At 39.1% G+C, this 16,776-nt stretch overlaps 1 protein-coding gene across 3 annotated transcripts in view; it reads right to left on the minus strand.

Moving 5' to 3' along the window:
- The window catches only part of FOCAD (focadhesin), a 310,658-nt gene that overhangs the window by 197,864 nt on the left and 96,018 nt on the right, over nucleotides 1–16,776 (minus strand). For all 3 annotated transcript variants that reach the window (XM_082400998.1, XM_082400997.1, XM_082400999.1), the window contains one exon: nucleotides 9,539–9,741. In XM_082400998.1, the coding sequence (XP_082257124.1) occupies nucleotides 9,539–9,741 (203 nt within the window). The remainder of the gene's footprint in view (nucleotides 1–9,538; nucleotides 9,742–16,776) is intronic.

The following is a 16,776-nucleotide window of genomic DNA, read 5'->3' on the forward strand; positions in this document are numbered from 1 at the left end:
ATAGAAAAATAACACTGTATTTGCCCAGCTCCAGGCCCCAGTAAGAGGCAACTCGGGGCAGATGGCAGACTTGGACTGAGGACAATTCATTTTTGTAACAGACAGTCTGTTGATAGGAACAGAGTTGGTTCAGCTGGAGCCTGGAAATTCATTAATAATTGTGAATAACTCCTGCAAGAAATAGCCTGACAGCTCTAAATTGAAATGATACCCAAAGAAGATGTTATACTTAAGTCAATCTGAGGAATGGCTCCTCATGGAAGTCAAGTGGTGCAGTCAGGGTCAGAGACTGGATAGAGCTCTGCCAATGTGAGTTGTGTGCCCGAATGGCTCGGGAGAAGCCACGGACATTAATGAGGAATTAGATATTGCCTGCTCAAAAAATAATTCAATTCATTTAGAGTGCAATGAGACAAATTAGAAATTTCTAGATTATAACTGTCCTGTTATTGGAGACTGACTTACATGGATAAGAATAACAGTTGAAAGGATGAGAAGTAAAAGTTAAGCCTTATAAAACTTTTTAATAACAACTTTATTGAGATATAATTCACGTCATAAAATCCAGCCTTTTAAAGTTTGTAACTCAGTGAATTTTAGTAATTCATAGAATTGTGTAACCATCATCACCAGCTAATTTTAGAACATTTTTCTTTACCTCAAAAGGAAACCCCGTGCCCCTTAACAGTCCCTCTTTATTCCCTCTGACCCCCAGGCCCAGGCAACCATTAATCTACTTTCTGTTTCTATTCTGACCATTTCATATAGTAGGAACCACACAATATGTGGGTTTTTGTGACTGGCTTCTTTTACTTAGCATATTCTCGAGGTTCACACATGTTGTGGCTGATATCAATACTTCATTTCTTTTCATTGTCAAATAATATTCCACTGTATGGATATACCATATTTTGTTTATCCACTCATCAGTTAATGGACATTGGGGTTGTTTCCACTTTTTGGCTATTATAAATAATGTTGCTATGAATATTGCTGTAAAAGTTTTTGTGAGAACATAGGTGTTCAGTTATTTCAAGTATATGCTTAAGAATGAAGATAACCTTTATTTGAAAGTAAATGCCAGTATAAAAACATACGGGGAAGCTCTATCTTTACTGATAGGAAAAGATCTCACACAGAAAAATACAAGATACATATAGTATGCCTGAAATGCTACTAATTAATTTTTTAAAGGAAAGCATAGAGACTGAATATTTGTATTGGCATATATATGTGTGTGTGTATACACACAAAGAAAAGTATTTAGACAAATATAGAAGAAATTAGTAACTACTAATCTTCATTTTCTATTTTAAGAGTGTGGAAACTGGACAAACAGAATCACAGGTGAGAAAGAGACTTCTCATTGTACACCATTTATAATTCTTGAACCATTTTAATGTATTACTATTTTAAAACTTATAAATTTTTAAAATTAAATGATACCTAATTTATTATAATCCTGTCTAAGAATTTTTTTCCCAAGAAGATGGAATTCATTAAAGACGAGAGTCAATTTCTTTAGCCTAATGACAAATAGCATTGGACTTGAGATTTAAAAGACCAGGACTTTAGCACAGCCATGCCAGCTATCAGCTGTTACGCAAACTCTCTGAGCCTTACTTTCCTCATTTGTAATACGGAAGTAATGCCTACCTTCCTGCCAAAATTATTGAAGTTGATAATGAGATAGTATCCACAAAGCACCTAGCACAGTGCCTAAAGTTGCAGAGGGAAGAAAAATATTATCCTTGTCATCTTTAGGAGAGAAAAATAAAATTGCTAGATATGAGTATAAGAGAAAATAATTGGAAATCACCATGAACCATAACTCGAGTCAAAAGCAGCAACATTACAGAGTAAACATAGTGAAACAGAAAAGTAATCCTACTTTGCTTAAAGTATTAGTCCAGGTTTAGGCTCTGTTTTTTGTTTGTTTGTTTTCCTAAGGTAGAGCAATGAGGAAAGGAGAAAGGCACAATGTTGAATAAGAGATCACAGAACGGCCTCTCTGTCCCATTGAGTGACAGCTGCCACTGGCACAGTCCCAGGGCAAAGGTGCCACCAAAGGTTTTCTCTCAGCACCAGCTACCAAATCCTACCCCCACCGCCTGGGGGAGGACCTGTGAATGTGCTGGTAGGCCTTGTGTTTTAGAGAAGAAAGTAAATGTTTAAAAATAAAAGAGAGGCTTATGTCAGGTGAATTATATCTCAATAAAAAAATAAGAGAGAAGAAAACACAGAAAAATAACATTTAACTGAATATTAAATGGTTGCAAATCATCTTCAGACGTAAAATAGTTGCGAACCTTTACTTTTCAAAAAACTAATATGAAAAGACAACCCTCAGAATGGGAGAAAATATTTGCAAATGAAGCAACTGACAAAGGATTGATCTCCAAAATCTACATGCAGCTCATGCAGCTCAATATCAAAAAAACAAACAACCCAATCCAAAACTGGGCAGAAGACCTAAATAGACATTTCTCCAAAGATATACAGATTGCCAACAAACACATGAAAGGATGCTCAACATCATTAATCACTAGAGAAATGCAAATCAAAACTACAATGAGATATCATCTCACACCAGTCAGAATGGCCATCATCAAAAAATCTACAAACAATAAATGTTGGAGAGGGTGTGGAGAAAAGGGAACACTCTTGCACTGTTGGTGGGAATGTAAATTGATACAGCCACTATGGAGAACAGTATGGAGGTTCCTTAAAAAACTAAAAATAGAACTACCATACGACCCAGCAATCCCACTACTGGGCATATACCCTGAGAAAACCATAATTTAAAAAGAGTCATGTACCAAAATGTTCATTGCAGCTCTATTTACAATAGCCAGGACATGGAAGCAACCTAAGTGTCCATCAACAGATGAATGGATAAAGAAGATGTGGCACATATATACAATGGAATATTACTCAGCCATAAAAAGGAATGAAACTGAGGTATTTGTAGTGAGGTGGATGGACCTAGAGACTGTCATACAAAGTGAAGTAAGTCAGAAAAAGAAAAACAAATACCATATGCTAACACATATATATGGAATCTAAAAAAAAAGGTCATGAAGAACCTAGGGGCAAGACGGGAATACAGATGCAGACCTACTAGAGAATGGACTTGAGGATACGGAGAGGGGGAAGGGTAAGCTGGGACAAAGTGAGAGAGTGGCATGGACATATATACACTACTAAACGTAAAATAGATAGCTAGTGGGAAGCAGCCGCATAGCACAGGGAGATCAGTTCGGTGCTTTGTGACCACCTAGAGGGGTGGGATAGGGAGGGTGGGAGGGAGGGAGATGCAAGAGGGAGGAGATATGGGGACATATGTATATGTATAACTGATTCACTTTGTTATAAAGCAGAAACTAACACACCATTGTAAAGCAATTATACTCCAATAAAGATGTTTAAAAAAAAAAACTAATAAAAACTTTCAGGTACACTAAATATTAACAATAAGACATCTGCTAGTACTTCTTTGTCTAACGAGGACTGACAAATAAATCGTGAATGCAGGTGAACAATACAGATTTTCATTAACTTAAAAGAACAACAGTTATCTATTATGTTGACTAAAACAGGCTTAACAAAAATGGGGCCAGGATTTGATCAGGAGAGGGAATGTGGAAACAAACCTAGAGACACTGAAAAGTAAGACCGGTTTTTGCTAGAAGGGATTTATCACTCACCAGACCAGAAGCAGAAGACTGGAAAAGATAAAGCCTTAAAGAGTGTCCTTCAACTCTACACCTCTATGAAGAATCTAGTCAAGAGCTGAGAGGCTTGGTAGTGGTTAATTATCACCAAAAGACAATGAACAACACCCTCGGTATCCATGTTATTAAGAAGACAATGACAACCATTTTGACTGGTGTGAGGTGGTATCTCATTGGAGAGGTTGTGGAGAGAAGGGGACCCTCCTACACTGTTGGTGGGAAGGTAAACTGGTACAACCACTATGGAGAACAGTATGGAGGTTCCTTAAAAAGCTAAAAATAGAGCTACCATATGACACTTCAATCCCACTCCTGGGCACATATCCGGAGAAAAACATGGTCCGAAGGGATACATGCAACCCAATGTTCATTGCACCACTGCTTACAGTAGCCAAGACATGGATACAACCTAAATGTCCATCGACAGAGAAATGGATAAAGAAGATGTGACACATATATACAGTGGAATATTACTCAGCCATTGTAAAGAACGAAATAATGCCATTTGCAGCAACATGGACAGACCTAGAGATTGTCAAACTGAATGAAGTAATTCAGGCAGAGAAAGAGAAATATCGTATGATATTGCTTACGTGTGGAATCTAAAAAGAAATGATACAAATGAACTTATTTACAAAACAGAAACAGACTCACAGACTTAGAGAACGAATTTATGGTTACTAGCGGGGAAAGGTGGGGGGAAGGGATAGTTAAGGAGTTTGGGATTGACATGTACACCCTGCTATATTTTAAATGGATAACCAACAAGGACCTACTGTATAGCACAAGGAACTCTGCTCAATATTATGTAATAACCTAAATGGGAAAAGAATTTGAAAAAGAATAGATACATGTATATGTACAACTGAATCACTTTGCTGTACACCTGAAACTATCACAACATTGTTAATCAACTATACTCCAATATAAAATTAAAAGTTTAAAAAACAGACAACGATAGAAGCATAAGATCTAATTCTTTTTAATTTCCAACCAAAAGCTTTTAAGAAACCAGTTTACTTCAACTTACTATTGATTTACTGTTTCCCTGTAAATCTGAAACGCTGTTATTAACTCCCAAATTCAGCACAAAGATGATAAATTACTGTTCAGCAAAAAAAAAAACTCAAAAAAACAAAAAACAAAGTGGAGGCAATAGAGTATAGGCAAATCTAAACTCTATTTGTCGAACAGACAAAATCTGAATCTCAATCCTACCATCCACTACCTGTGTAATGAGGGGAAGTTAATTAACCTCCCTAATTTCAATTTCTTCACTTGTAAAATGAGTATTATAAGATTATCATCAAGGAAATGCAAATCAAAACCACAACGAAATAGCACTTCACACCCACTAGCATGGTTATAATAAAAAAGACAGGCAATAACAAGTGTTGGCAAGGATGTAGAGAAACTGGCACCTTCATACACTGCTAGTGGTAATGTAAAACGGTGCAGTTGCTTTGGAAAAGTCTGGCAGCTCCTCAAATGATCAAACATGGAGTTACCATATGGTCTAGCAATTCCACTCCTAGGTATCTACCCAAGAAAAATGAAAACCTATGTCCACACAAAAACTTGTATAGGAGTGTTCATAACAGCATTATTCACAATAGCCAAAAAATTAAAATAACCCAAATGTTCAACGGATGAATGGAAAAATAAAACGTGGTCTCTCCATACAATGGAATATTATTTGGGAGTAGTTTCTTTTCGGAGTAATAAAAGGGTTCTAAAATTGATTGTGGTGTTATGTACACAACTCTGCAAATATACTAAAAGCCATTGAGTTGTGTACTTTAAATGAGTAAAGCATATGTATGAGAATTTTATCTCAATAAATCTATTTTAAAAAATAACCAGCCTCCCACTGCATGACCCTTGGCAAGTTACCTATCTTCTCTACGCCTCAGTTAACTCTTGGATAAAATTAGACCAATAATATTAGCTACCTCAAAGAGTTTGAGATAAAATCAAATGACTTAATATATGGCAAAGCACTTAAAATGGAGCCTGAACGTAAGACATGCTTAATAAACAGCACCGTGAAGCAGGGGCTTTGTTGCCCATCTGGCCAGGGGCCGGAGAGCTTCAACCATTAGTCCAAGGCCACACAGCTGGAAATGGCAAAACAAAACTATTTCAAAGGTACTGTGAGAAATGAGTTGACCCACATAACTTCTTACACAGAGCATGTGCTCAATAAATGTTAACTTTAGCTATAAATAGGACAACAATCTATTACAAATTTTGATTTTTTTAAGAGACAAATATTCAAAATGCTTCCTGCTTACTATATACTACTTCAAAGCAACTGTGAACGAAACCTACTAGGCACTGCTTTATTCCAAGGTAATAAAGTTCACAGTACTTTACTTAAGTTTGAATAAAGTACATTATCAAAAAATACAAATGAATAAATGTATGACAAATCCTAGCTCAGTCACACTGTCTCTAAATCTTTCTCTTGACTAAAACAGTTCTCCAGAGCTGAATCTTGCCCTACTATATAATTGCAGGAATTTAGCTTTTAAGTCTCTTTGCCACTTTATCTCACCCATCCATGGCTGCCAGGGGCACACAGGAGACCCCAGCAGTTGGCTTCCTGTGACCCAGCTCTGGCCTACGGCACTCCCAGCACACTTCACCAGCTAGCAGGCCATAACTACAATCTTTCCAACAAGCTGTGATATCAGCCTTGAGCGGGGAGATCCATTTAGTTCCATCCTTGTGCACTCTCCCTCAGTCCTAGAAGTAGTAACTGCTCCCTACATTTGTTATTGCAATATTCCTTACAGCCTCATTTACAGCTTTCAATAATTAGACACCTTTTACTAGTTAACAATTTTTCGTATTAAGTTTTTCTTTGTTCAAATTATCAGTGTGGTTTCTCTCTCCTAACTAGACCCTGACTCATACACTGGTGCTTTCTCCACCCTCCCCGCAACATTCTTTGGGGTAGGGGGCAGCAAGATTTTAAGGACTTTAGAGTTTACAACCAGTGTTTGATTTTTTCACCTAGGAGAACACAAATAGGTGGTTTTAAATATCACATTTAATAGCTACAAAGGAATCCTGTTTTTCATACACCATAAATAAATAAATAAATAAAAGCTTATTAGATTATGTTAATCTTTTATTTTAAAGAGATGAATGGCTGGCTTGGTAGCTTTTTTAATTCTTAGAAATTGGGATAAGTTAAAATATGTTTTATTTCATGGTTATCACCATTTCAGAAATGGATAGGTAATAGAGAACTACACGGTACAGTATATTTACCCTTGGTTTCATTTATCAGAAGAATTGTACTTCTGAAGAAATGCTTTATTTCTAAACCAAACACTCTTAAGTCGGAGTCACCAATTTAAAAATAAATAATAAAAATATAAACAACAAAAATCTGTGATTTTAAACAAAGTCTTTCTGTAATAAATCAAGACAGTAAAATGATTTTGTGTATTTGTATCAGAAGCACACATTCCTCATTGAACAGAAATTTCTTGAATGTCTACTATGCGGCCAACAATAGGTCAGGTGTGGAGGATGCAAAGACAAATAAGCCAGGGTGTTACCTATTTCTTTAGGTATGTGGGAAACAGAGTATTCAGTTTAACAACTGCTAAAGTTTTTTTTTTTTTTAATTTATTTTATTTATGGCTGTGTTGGGTCTTCGTTTCTGTGCGAGGGCTTTCTCCAGTTGTGGCAAGCGGGGGCCACTCTTCATCGCGGTGCGCGGGCCTCTCACTGTTGCGGCCTCTCTTGTTGCGGAGCACAGGCTCCAGACTCGCAGGCTCAGCAATTGTGGCTCACGGGCCCAGCCGCTCTGCGGCATGTGGGATCTTCCCAGACCAGGGCTCGAACCCGTGTCCCCTGCATTGGCAGGCGGATTCTCAACCACTGTGCCACCAGGGAAGCCCCTGCTAAAGTATTTTTAATTTTCCCATCTATAATCAGCTGAAAAAGATAATGCACAAACACCTAGGGTGGAAAAAATACCAAAAGTTCAACAACTGTTGCAATTTAAATATTAACATGCTTAGAAAATAAAGGCAAAGTGTGAAAAGGGCCAAGATTCCTTCCCTCAGTGAGCTCACAGCATAGTCGAAGGTAAAAATATGTACCCCCTAAATTAAGACACAACACAACTGAGTAATGCTAAAAGTACTTGGATGCAAAGGAAAGAGAGTAATGAATTCTGACTCAGGGAGGCTGAGAACACTTGGCTGGGTCTTGAAGAATGAGTAGATCAGGCAAAGGAGACAAAAGAGCATCCTGTGCAAAAGCAAAGATTCAGGAAGAGACTCTCAGAGAGTTTGGGGCAAGTTAAATTTACAGGTATGTTTGGAATCTAGAGTCCGGACGGGTGCAGAAGAAAAGCCAACAGTAAACTGTGGCTTAAATTATTTTAAAGGGTGATCATATATCCACTCAAAGGCCAAGAAAGCAGCACACTAGCATCAGGAGGCATTTATACCCTAATAGCATTCCTTCCTCCTCCCTCTTCACCAGCTGCTGAAGAGAAAAATCCAGCTATTAGTGCTGATGAATAAGATTCACTCACACCTGAACAAATAGTAAGCTGAGTACTTACACATTAGATATAGGGTGATCCTCAGTACACATCACTCATGATTTAAAGGAACAGAACTCTCAGACATAGTGTCCTGTCCCTACCCCCATTCAGAATCCAAGTATTGTTCTCTATGGGCAAACCAAGAGGGAAGGTAAAAGGCTATTAGAAATTTTTGGCCACAGCGTGTAGTCCTGTCAGAGCAGATGCAAGAACTTCCTTCTATTAATGCAAATCAATTACCTATTTCAAGTTTTAAAGTTTTAGTCAAACAATTAGGATTGAGGAAACTGTAGCATACATTCAATTTGCCTGTAGGCTACTTTCTGCTGTATGATCAAACAAGGAACAGGACCAGCAATCCCTAACAATGCCTGGATTTTTGCTGCCAGAACATTTAATGATACATTATTAGAGGAATCTCTGCTTTTGCAGACAGAACAACTGAGGCACTAGCTTGCATTTATGTAATGCCTCTCTCTCTGGCGACTTAAGATGCTTCACCAGTTTTATCTTCTTTAATCCTCATTCAATCCCCATAAAAGTCATAGCTGGGAATAATGCTACATTTTACCGAAGGCAAAACTCAAGTACCAGAAAAGAAAAAGTCTGACGAATATAGGCCTAGAACCCAGCCACTAACCAGACACTGACAATACCTCTACATTACTCTAACAGGAACAGTGAGGCTGACAGAGCAGAGTGGGGTAAGAAGCCCGCAGGCAGGGATAGGAATGGAGTGTGACAGCAGAGTAGGGCCACATACAGGAGGCATCAAAAGCCTCTTAGTTCTTACAGATCCCAGAACTTCCAGGCAATTGAGATTCCCCACCATGGATTGTGGCAGGTCTAGCAATAAGCCGCACTAATCGACAGTGATGACAAAAAAGGGCTCCATGCTCAGAAATGTTGGAGAAGCACTAGGTTAAACAGAACTAGCTCCTTTTCTGCAGGATTCCTCAGGACCTTTAACTACTAAGGTACACCGGCAACTCAACAAGCAAAAGAGATTACACAGCATTTCCAAAACTTATTTCACAGCCGGACTACCGCCCCCTCACAGTCCAGAAGAATATACTAACATCTACACCAGTGCCTGACAGAACGGTAAAGTTCAATGACAGAATTTAAACCCAGACAGATACATCATTAGGAGGTGAGAGTATCGGCAGTGACTTAAACCCCACATCATCAATTAACCTTTATGTAAAAGAAACAAGGACGAACTCGTTACCTTTTGGTGGTCGTCTCTGTAGCACTCCTGCTGTACCATTTCTAAAAGGTTTAGAGCCAACTGCTGCCTAGAGGGTCCTTCTTCGTCCGGGGATATACAGTCTTTCAAGGCAGTAGAAGATAATATCTGCAGAACTGGCATCACTAACAGCAAGGAGGACTTTGGGATTTTCTGACCCTCAGCAGAAGAGAGAAGCTTCAGAGCTAGTTATCAAAACAACAATTTACAGTTTTTAAAATTAATACTACAGTCAAATAAAATGATATTTTGTTTAAGAGTAATATGCAAAAAGTTTTCTCGCCCCTTTACAATTGGGTCAGACACATAACTAAGATGATAAACCTTATCCTTTTAGAAATAAAAAGAATGTAACAATTAACTCTTAGCTAAAATAAGCTGTTAATGTATATAATTGAAAACTTGATGATACTCTTAGAGATAATGCATATCATATGTCAAAAAGTAAAATCAACTCTTTTGTAGGTCAATGTGAATTCCTTTAAAATTCAACTTTTGCCTTTAGGTCCTGTCAGATCCTCTGCCCTCAACAAACAGAACCAAGAGACCACAGAGCTCCTGATCTGTGGATAACAAGATCAACATGTGTGCTTCTCTTAAAAACCCAGCTGAGAATTGTATCGAGATGCAGAAGTAAACAAGGTGAAGCAGGGCTGTCCTTCAGCTGTAATTGCTAAGAAGCAAATCAGCAAAGTCTCAAAGTCCATAAGCAGCAAAACAATCTAATGCATTTTTATATTCTTGTTTTTAACATGGAAACTCAACTTACACATCAGAAACATACACACATGTACAATCACTTACGTGTAGAGTCTCCCCTAGACTATGAACAGAATGATTAAAGAATAAATATACTTTCTTTTCAGTTACTGAATGAACGCTGATTTACTGAAAGCTGTTATTTGTAGGCTGCAGAGCAAGATTATTAAAGTAATCAACTAACTTCCCCACTACACTAAAAAAATTCTATAAACCTTAAATCACGTCAGTGAATTACCAGTACTATTTTTTTTTTTTTTAATTTTTATTTTTTGGCCGTGCCACGTAGCATACGGGATCTTAGTTCCCTGACCAGGGATGGAAACTGCACTCCCTGCAGTGGAAGCATGAAGTCTTAACCACTGGACCACCAGGGAAGTCCAATATTATATTTTAAATCACTTGGAAGTCAAACCTGAACATGGCATGAAATACAAACCCCTGCAGCTCTGACACTACTAATTTACATTTTTTGCCTAAATGTTAGTTTTAATCCATAATTGTCAGTTATTATGAAAATCCATTATCTTTAACAAAACATGAAATTCACATAATACAAACATTTCTATATTCCTTACTAGGGATCTTCCAGGCATTTTTATAAATTGCTATTTACAATCAAGGCCAGTGTTAATAATTAAGAAGCATAACATTGTATCAGTGCTGTGCGTTTTTTAAATTTGAAATAACAAATATTCTCTTGGTTATCCTATTTCTTTGAACACTCTTTCCCAATCTACTAAACAATAGTTATTCATTACTTTTCAACATGACACACTGGCTCAATAGTTTTCAATATGGTTTATTCAATCTATCTAAAGTAACTTCAAATCAGAGACACTGGTTTACAAAAGAAAAAGTCTTCTATCCAACAAATAATAAAAGTATTGGAGTGTTTGATCCTGTATCAGCCTATCATACATGAGCCACAATAAAGGACTATAGCTTCAGAATTAGGAATGTGGTTTCTCTGTGGCTTTGAAATGTTTTTTTTTTTTTGGTCAAAAAACAAAATCCATTTGAATGAAATACTCAGAAAAGACACACTTAGAGACAGAAAGCACATTAGTGTTTGGGGGGCTGAGGGTGGGAACGAGGATTAACTGTAAATGGGCACAAGAAATTTGGCGGAGGGGGGTTGATGCAAATGTTCTAAAACTAGACTGTGGTGCTGGTTGCACAACTCTAAATTTACTTTAAAAAGCACGTTATTGTATACTTAAAAATGGTGAACTACACGTTAAATAAATTTACCTCAATAAAGCTGTTTTTAAAAAATAACAAGAGGAGGAGAGAAGATGGCGGAAGAGTAAGACGCGGAGATCACCTTCCTTCCCACAGATACAGTAGAAATACATCTACACGTGGAACTGCTCCTACAGAACACCCACTGAACGCTGGCAGAAAACGTCCGACCTCCAAAAAGGCAAGAAACTCCCCCCGTACTTGGGTAGGGCAAAAGAAAAAAGAAACAGAGACAAAAGAATAGGGAAGGCACCTGCACCAGTGGGAGGGAGCTGTGAAGGAGGAAAGATTTCCACGCACTAGGAAGCCCCTTCGGGGGCAGAGACTGCGGGTGGCAGAGGGGGGAAGCTTCGGAGCCACGGAGGAGAGCGCAGCCACAGGGGTGCGGAGGGCAAAGCGGAGAGGTTCCCGCACGGAGGAGCGGTGCCGAGCAGCACTCACCAGCCCGAGAGGCTTGTCTGCTCCCCCGCCGGGGCGGGCGGGGCTGGGAGCTGAGGCTCGGGCTGCGGTCGGATCATAGGGAGAGGACTGGGGTTGGCGGCGTGAACACAGCCTGAAGGGGTTAGTGCACCACAGCTAGCCGGGAGGGAGTCCGGGGAAAAAGTCTGCAGCTGCCAAAGAGGCAAGAGACTTTTTCTTGCCTCTTTGTTTCGCTGCGCGCAAGGAGAGGGGATTCAGAGCGCCGCCTAAACGAACTCCAGGGACTGGCGCGAGCCGCGGCGGTCAGCGCGGACCCCAGAGACGGGCGTGAGACGCTGGGGTTGCTGCTGCCGCATCCAAAAAGCCTGTGTGCGAACACAGGTCACTCTCCACACCGCCCCTCCCGGTAGCCTGTGCAGCCCGCCACTGCCAGGGTCCCGTGATCCGGGGACAACTTCCCCAGGAGAACGCACTGCGCACCTCAGGCTGGTGCAACATCACGCCGGCCTCTGCCGCCGAAGGCTCGCCCCGCCTCCTCTGTACCCCTCCCTCCCCGCGGCCTGAGTGAGCCAGAGCCCCCGAAGCAGCTGCTCCTTTAACCCCGTCCTGTCTGGGTGGGGAATAGACGCCCTCAGGCAACCTACATGCAGAGGCGGGTCCAAATCCAAAGGTGAACCCCAGGAGCTGTGTGAACAGGGAAGAGAAGGGGAAATCTCTCCCAGCAGCCTCAGGAGCAGCGGATTAAAACTCCACAAACAACTTGATGTGCCTGCATCTGTTGAATACCTGAATAGACAACGAATCATCCCAAATTCAGGAGGTGGACTTTGGGAGCAGGATATATTAATTTTTCCCCTTTTCCTTTTTTTTGTGAGTGTATATGTATATGCTTCTGGGCGAGATTTTGTCGGTATAGCTTTGCTTTATAATAGCTTTATTTTACTTCACTATATTATAGCCTCTTTCTTCCTTTCTTTCTTTCTTTCTTTCTTTCTTTCTTTCTTTCTTTCTTTCTTTCTTTCTTTCTTTCTTTCTTTCTATTTTTTCTCCCTTTTACTCTGAGCCGTGTGGACAAAAGGCTCTTGGTGCTCCAGCCAGGCATCAGGGCCGTGCCTCTGAGGTGGGAGAGCCAACTTCAGAACACTGGTCCACAAGAGACCTCCCAGCTCCACGTAATACCAAATGGCAAAAATCTCTCAGAGATCTCCATCTCAACATCAAGACCCAGCTTCACTCAACGACCAGCAAGCTACAGTGCTGGACACCCTACGCCAAACAACTAGCAAGACAGGAACACAGCCCCATCCATTAGCAGAGAGGCTGCCTAAAATCATAATAAGGCCACAGACACCCCAAAATACACCACCAGACGTGGACGTGCCCACCAGAAAGACAAGATCCAGCCTCATCCACCAGAGCTCAGGCACTAGTTCCCTACACCAGGAAGCCTACACAACCCACTGAACCAACCTTAGCCACTGGGGACAGATACCAAAAACAACGGGAACTACAAACCTGCAGCCTGTGAAAAGGAGACCCCAAACACAGTAAGATAAGCAAAATGAGACGACAGAAAAACACACAGCAGATGAAGGAGCAGGGTCAAAACACACCAGACTTAACAAATGAAGAGGAAATAGGTAGTCTACCTGAAAAAGAATTCAGAATAATGATAGTAAGGATGATCCAAAATCTTGGAAATAGAATAGACAAAATGCAAGAAACATTTAACAAGGACGTAGAAGAACTAAAGAGGAACCAAGCAATGATGAAAAACACAATAAATAAAATTAAAAATACTCTAGATGGGATCAATAGCAGAATAACTGAGGCAGAAGAAAGGATAAGTGACCTGGAAGATAAAATGGTGGAAATAACTACTACAGAGCAGGATAAAGAAAAAAGAATGAAAAGAACTGAGGACAGTCTCAGAGACCTCTGGGACAACATTAAACACACCAACATTCAAATTATAGGGGTCCCAGAAGAAGAAGAGAAAAAGAAAGGGACTGAGAAAATATTTGAAGAGATTATAGTTGAAAACTTCCCTAATACAGGAAAGGAAATAGTTAATCAAGTCCTGGAAGCACAGAGAGTCCCATACAGGATAAACCCAAGGAGAAACACGCCAAGACACATATTAATCAAACTGTCAAAAATTAAATATAAGGAAAACATATTAAAGGCAGCAAGGGAAAAACAACAAATAACACACAAGGGAATCCCCATAAGGTTAACATCTGATCTTTCAGCAGAAACTCTGCAAGCCAGAAGGGAGTGGCAGGATATACTTAAAGTCATGAAGGAGAAAAACCTACAACCAAGATTACTCTACCCAGCAAGGATCTCATTCAGATTCGATGGAGAAATTAAAACCTTTACAGACAAGCAAAAGCTGAGAGAGTTCAACACCACCAAACCAGCTTTACAACAAATGCTAAAGGAACTTCTCTAGGCAAGAAACACAAGAGAAGGAAAACACCTACAATAACAAACCCAAAACATTTAAGAAAATGGGAATAGGAACATACATATCGATAATTACCTTGAATGTAAATGGATTAAATGCTCCCACCAAAAGACACAGGCTGGCTGAATGGATACAAAAACAAGACCCATATATATGCTGTCTACAAGAGACCCACTTCAGACCTAGAGACACATACAGACTGAAAGTGAAGGGATGGAAAAAGATATTCCATGCAAATGGAAATCAAAAGAAAGCTGGAGTAGCAATTCTCATATCAGACAAAATAGACTTTAAAATAAAGACTATTACAAGAGACAAAGAAGGACACTATATAATGATCAAGGGATCGATCCAAGAGGAAGGTATAACAATTGTAAATATTTATGGACCCAACATAGGAGCACCTCAATACATAAGGCAAATACTAACAGCCATAAAAGGGGAAATCGACAGCAACACAATCATAGTAGGGGACTTTAACACCCCACTTTCACCAATGGACAGATCATCCAAAATGAAAATAAATAAGGAAACACAAGCTTTAAATGATACATTAAACAAGATGGACTTAATTGATATTTATAGGACATTCCACCCAAAAACAACAGAATACACATTTTTCTCAAGTGCTCATGGAACATTCTCCAGGATAGATCATATCTTGGGTCACAAATCAAGCCTTGGTAAATTTAAGAAAATTGAAATCGTATCAAGTATCTTTTCCGACCACAACGCTATGAGAATAGATATCAATTACAGGAAAAGATCTGTAAAAAATACAAACACATGGAGGCTACACAATACACTACTTAATAACGAAGTGATTACTGAAGAAATCAAAGGGGAAATCAAAAAATACCTAGAAACAAATGACAATGGAGATACGACGACCCAAAACCTATGGGACGCAGCAAAAGCAGTGCTAAGAGGGAAGTTTATAGCAATACAAGCCTACCTCAAGAAACAGGAAACATCTCGAATAAACAACCTAACCTTGCACCTGAAGCAATTAGAGAAAGAAGAACAAAAAAACCCCAAAGCCAGCAGAAGGAAAGAAATTATAAAGATCAGGTCAGAAATAAATGAAAAAGAAATGAAGGAAACAATAGCAAAAATCAATGAAACTAAAAGCTGGTTCTTTGAGAAGATAAACAAAATTGATAAACCATTAGCCAGACTCATCAAGAGAAAAAGGGAGAAGACTCAGATCAATAGAATTAGAAATGAAAAAGGAGAAGTAACCACTGACACTGCAGAAATACAAAAGATCATGAGAGATTACTACAAGCAACTCTATGCCAATAAAATGGACAACCTGGAAGAAATGGACAGATTCTTAGAAATGCACAAACTGCCGAGACTGAACCAGGAAGAAATAGAAAATATGAACAGACCAATCACAAGCACTGAAATTGAAACTGTGATTAAAAACCTTCCAACAAACAAAAGCCCAGGACCAGATGGCTTCACAGGTGAATTCTATCAAACATTTAGAGAAGAGCTAACACCTATCCTTCTCAAACTCTTCCAAAATATTGCAGAGGGAGGAACACTCCCAAACTCATTCTACGAGGCCAACATCACCCTGATACCAAAACCAGACAAAGATGTCACAAAGAAAGAAAACTACAGGCCAATATCACTGATGAACATAGATGCAAAAATCCTCAACAAAATACTAGCAAACAGAATCCAACAGCACATTAAAAGGATCAAGTGGGGTTTAATCCCAGGAATGCAAGGATTCTTCAATATATGCAAATCAATCAATGTGATACACCATATTAACAAATTGAAGGAGAAAAACCATATGATCATCTCAATAGATGCAGAGAAAGCTTTCGACAAAATTCAACACCCATTTATGATAAAAGCCCTGCAGAAAGTAGGCATAGAGGGAACTTTCCTCAACATAATAAAGGCCATATATGACAAACCCACAGCCAACATTGTCCTCAATGGTGAAAAACTGAAACCATTTCCACTAACATCAGGAACAAGACAAGGTTGCCCACTCTCACCACTATTATTCAACATAGTTTTGGAAGTGTTAGCCACAGCAATCAGAGAAGACAAAGAAATAAAAGGAATCCAAATCAGAAAAGAAGAAGTAAAGCTGTCACTATTTGCAGATGACATGATACTATACATAGAGAATCCTAAAGATGCTACCAGAAAACTCCTAGAGCTAATCAATGAATTTGGTAAAGTAGCAGGATACAAAATTAATGCACAGAAATCTCTTGCATTTCTATACACTAATGATGAAAAATCTGAAAGTGAAATTAAGAAAACACTCCCGTTTACCATTGCAACAAAAAGAATA

This window comes from Balaenoptera borealis, assembly GCF_965194805.1.
Source record: "Balaenoptera borealis genome assembly, chromosome: 8".
In the NCBI taxonomy this organism is placed as follows: Eukaryota; Metazoa; Chordata; class Mammalia; order Artiodactyla; family Balaenopteridae; genus Balaenoptera; species Balaenoptera borealis.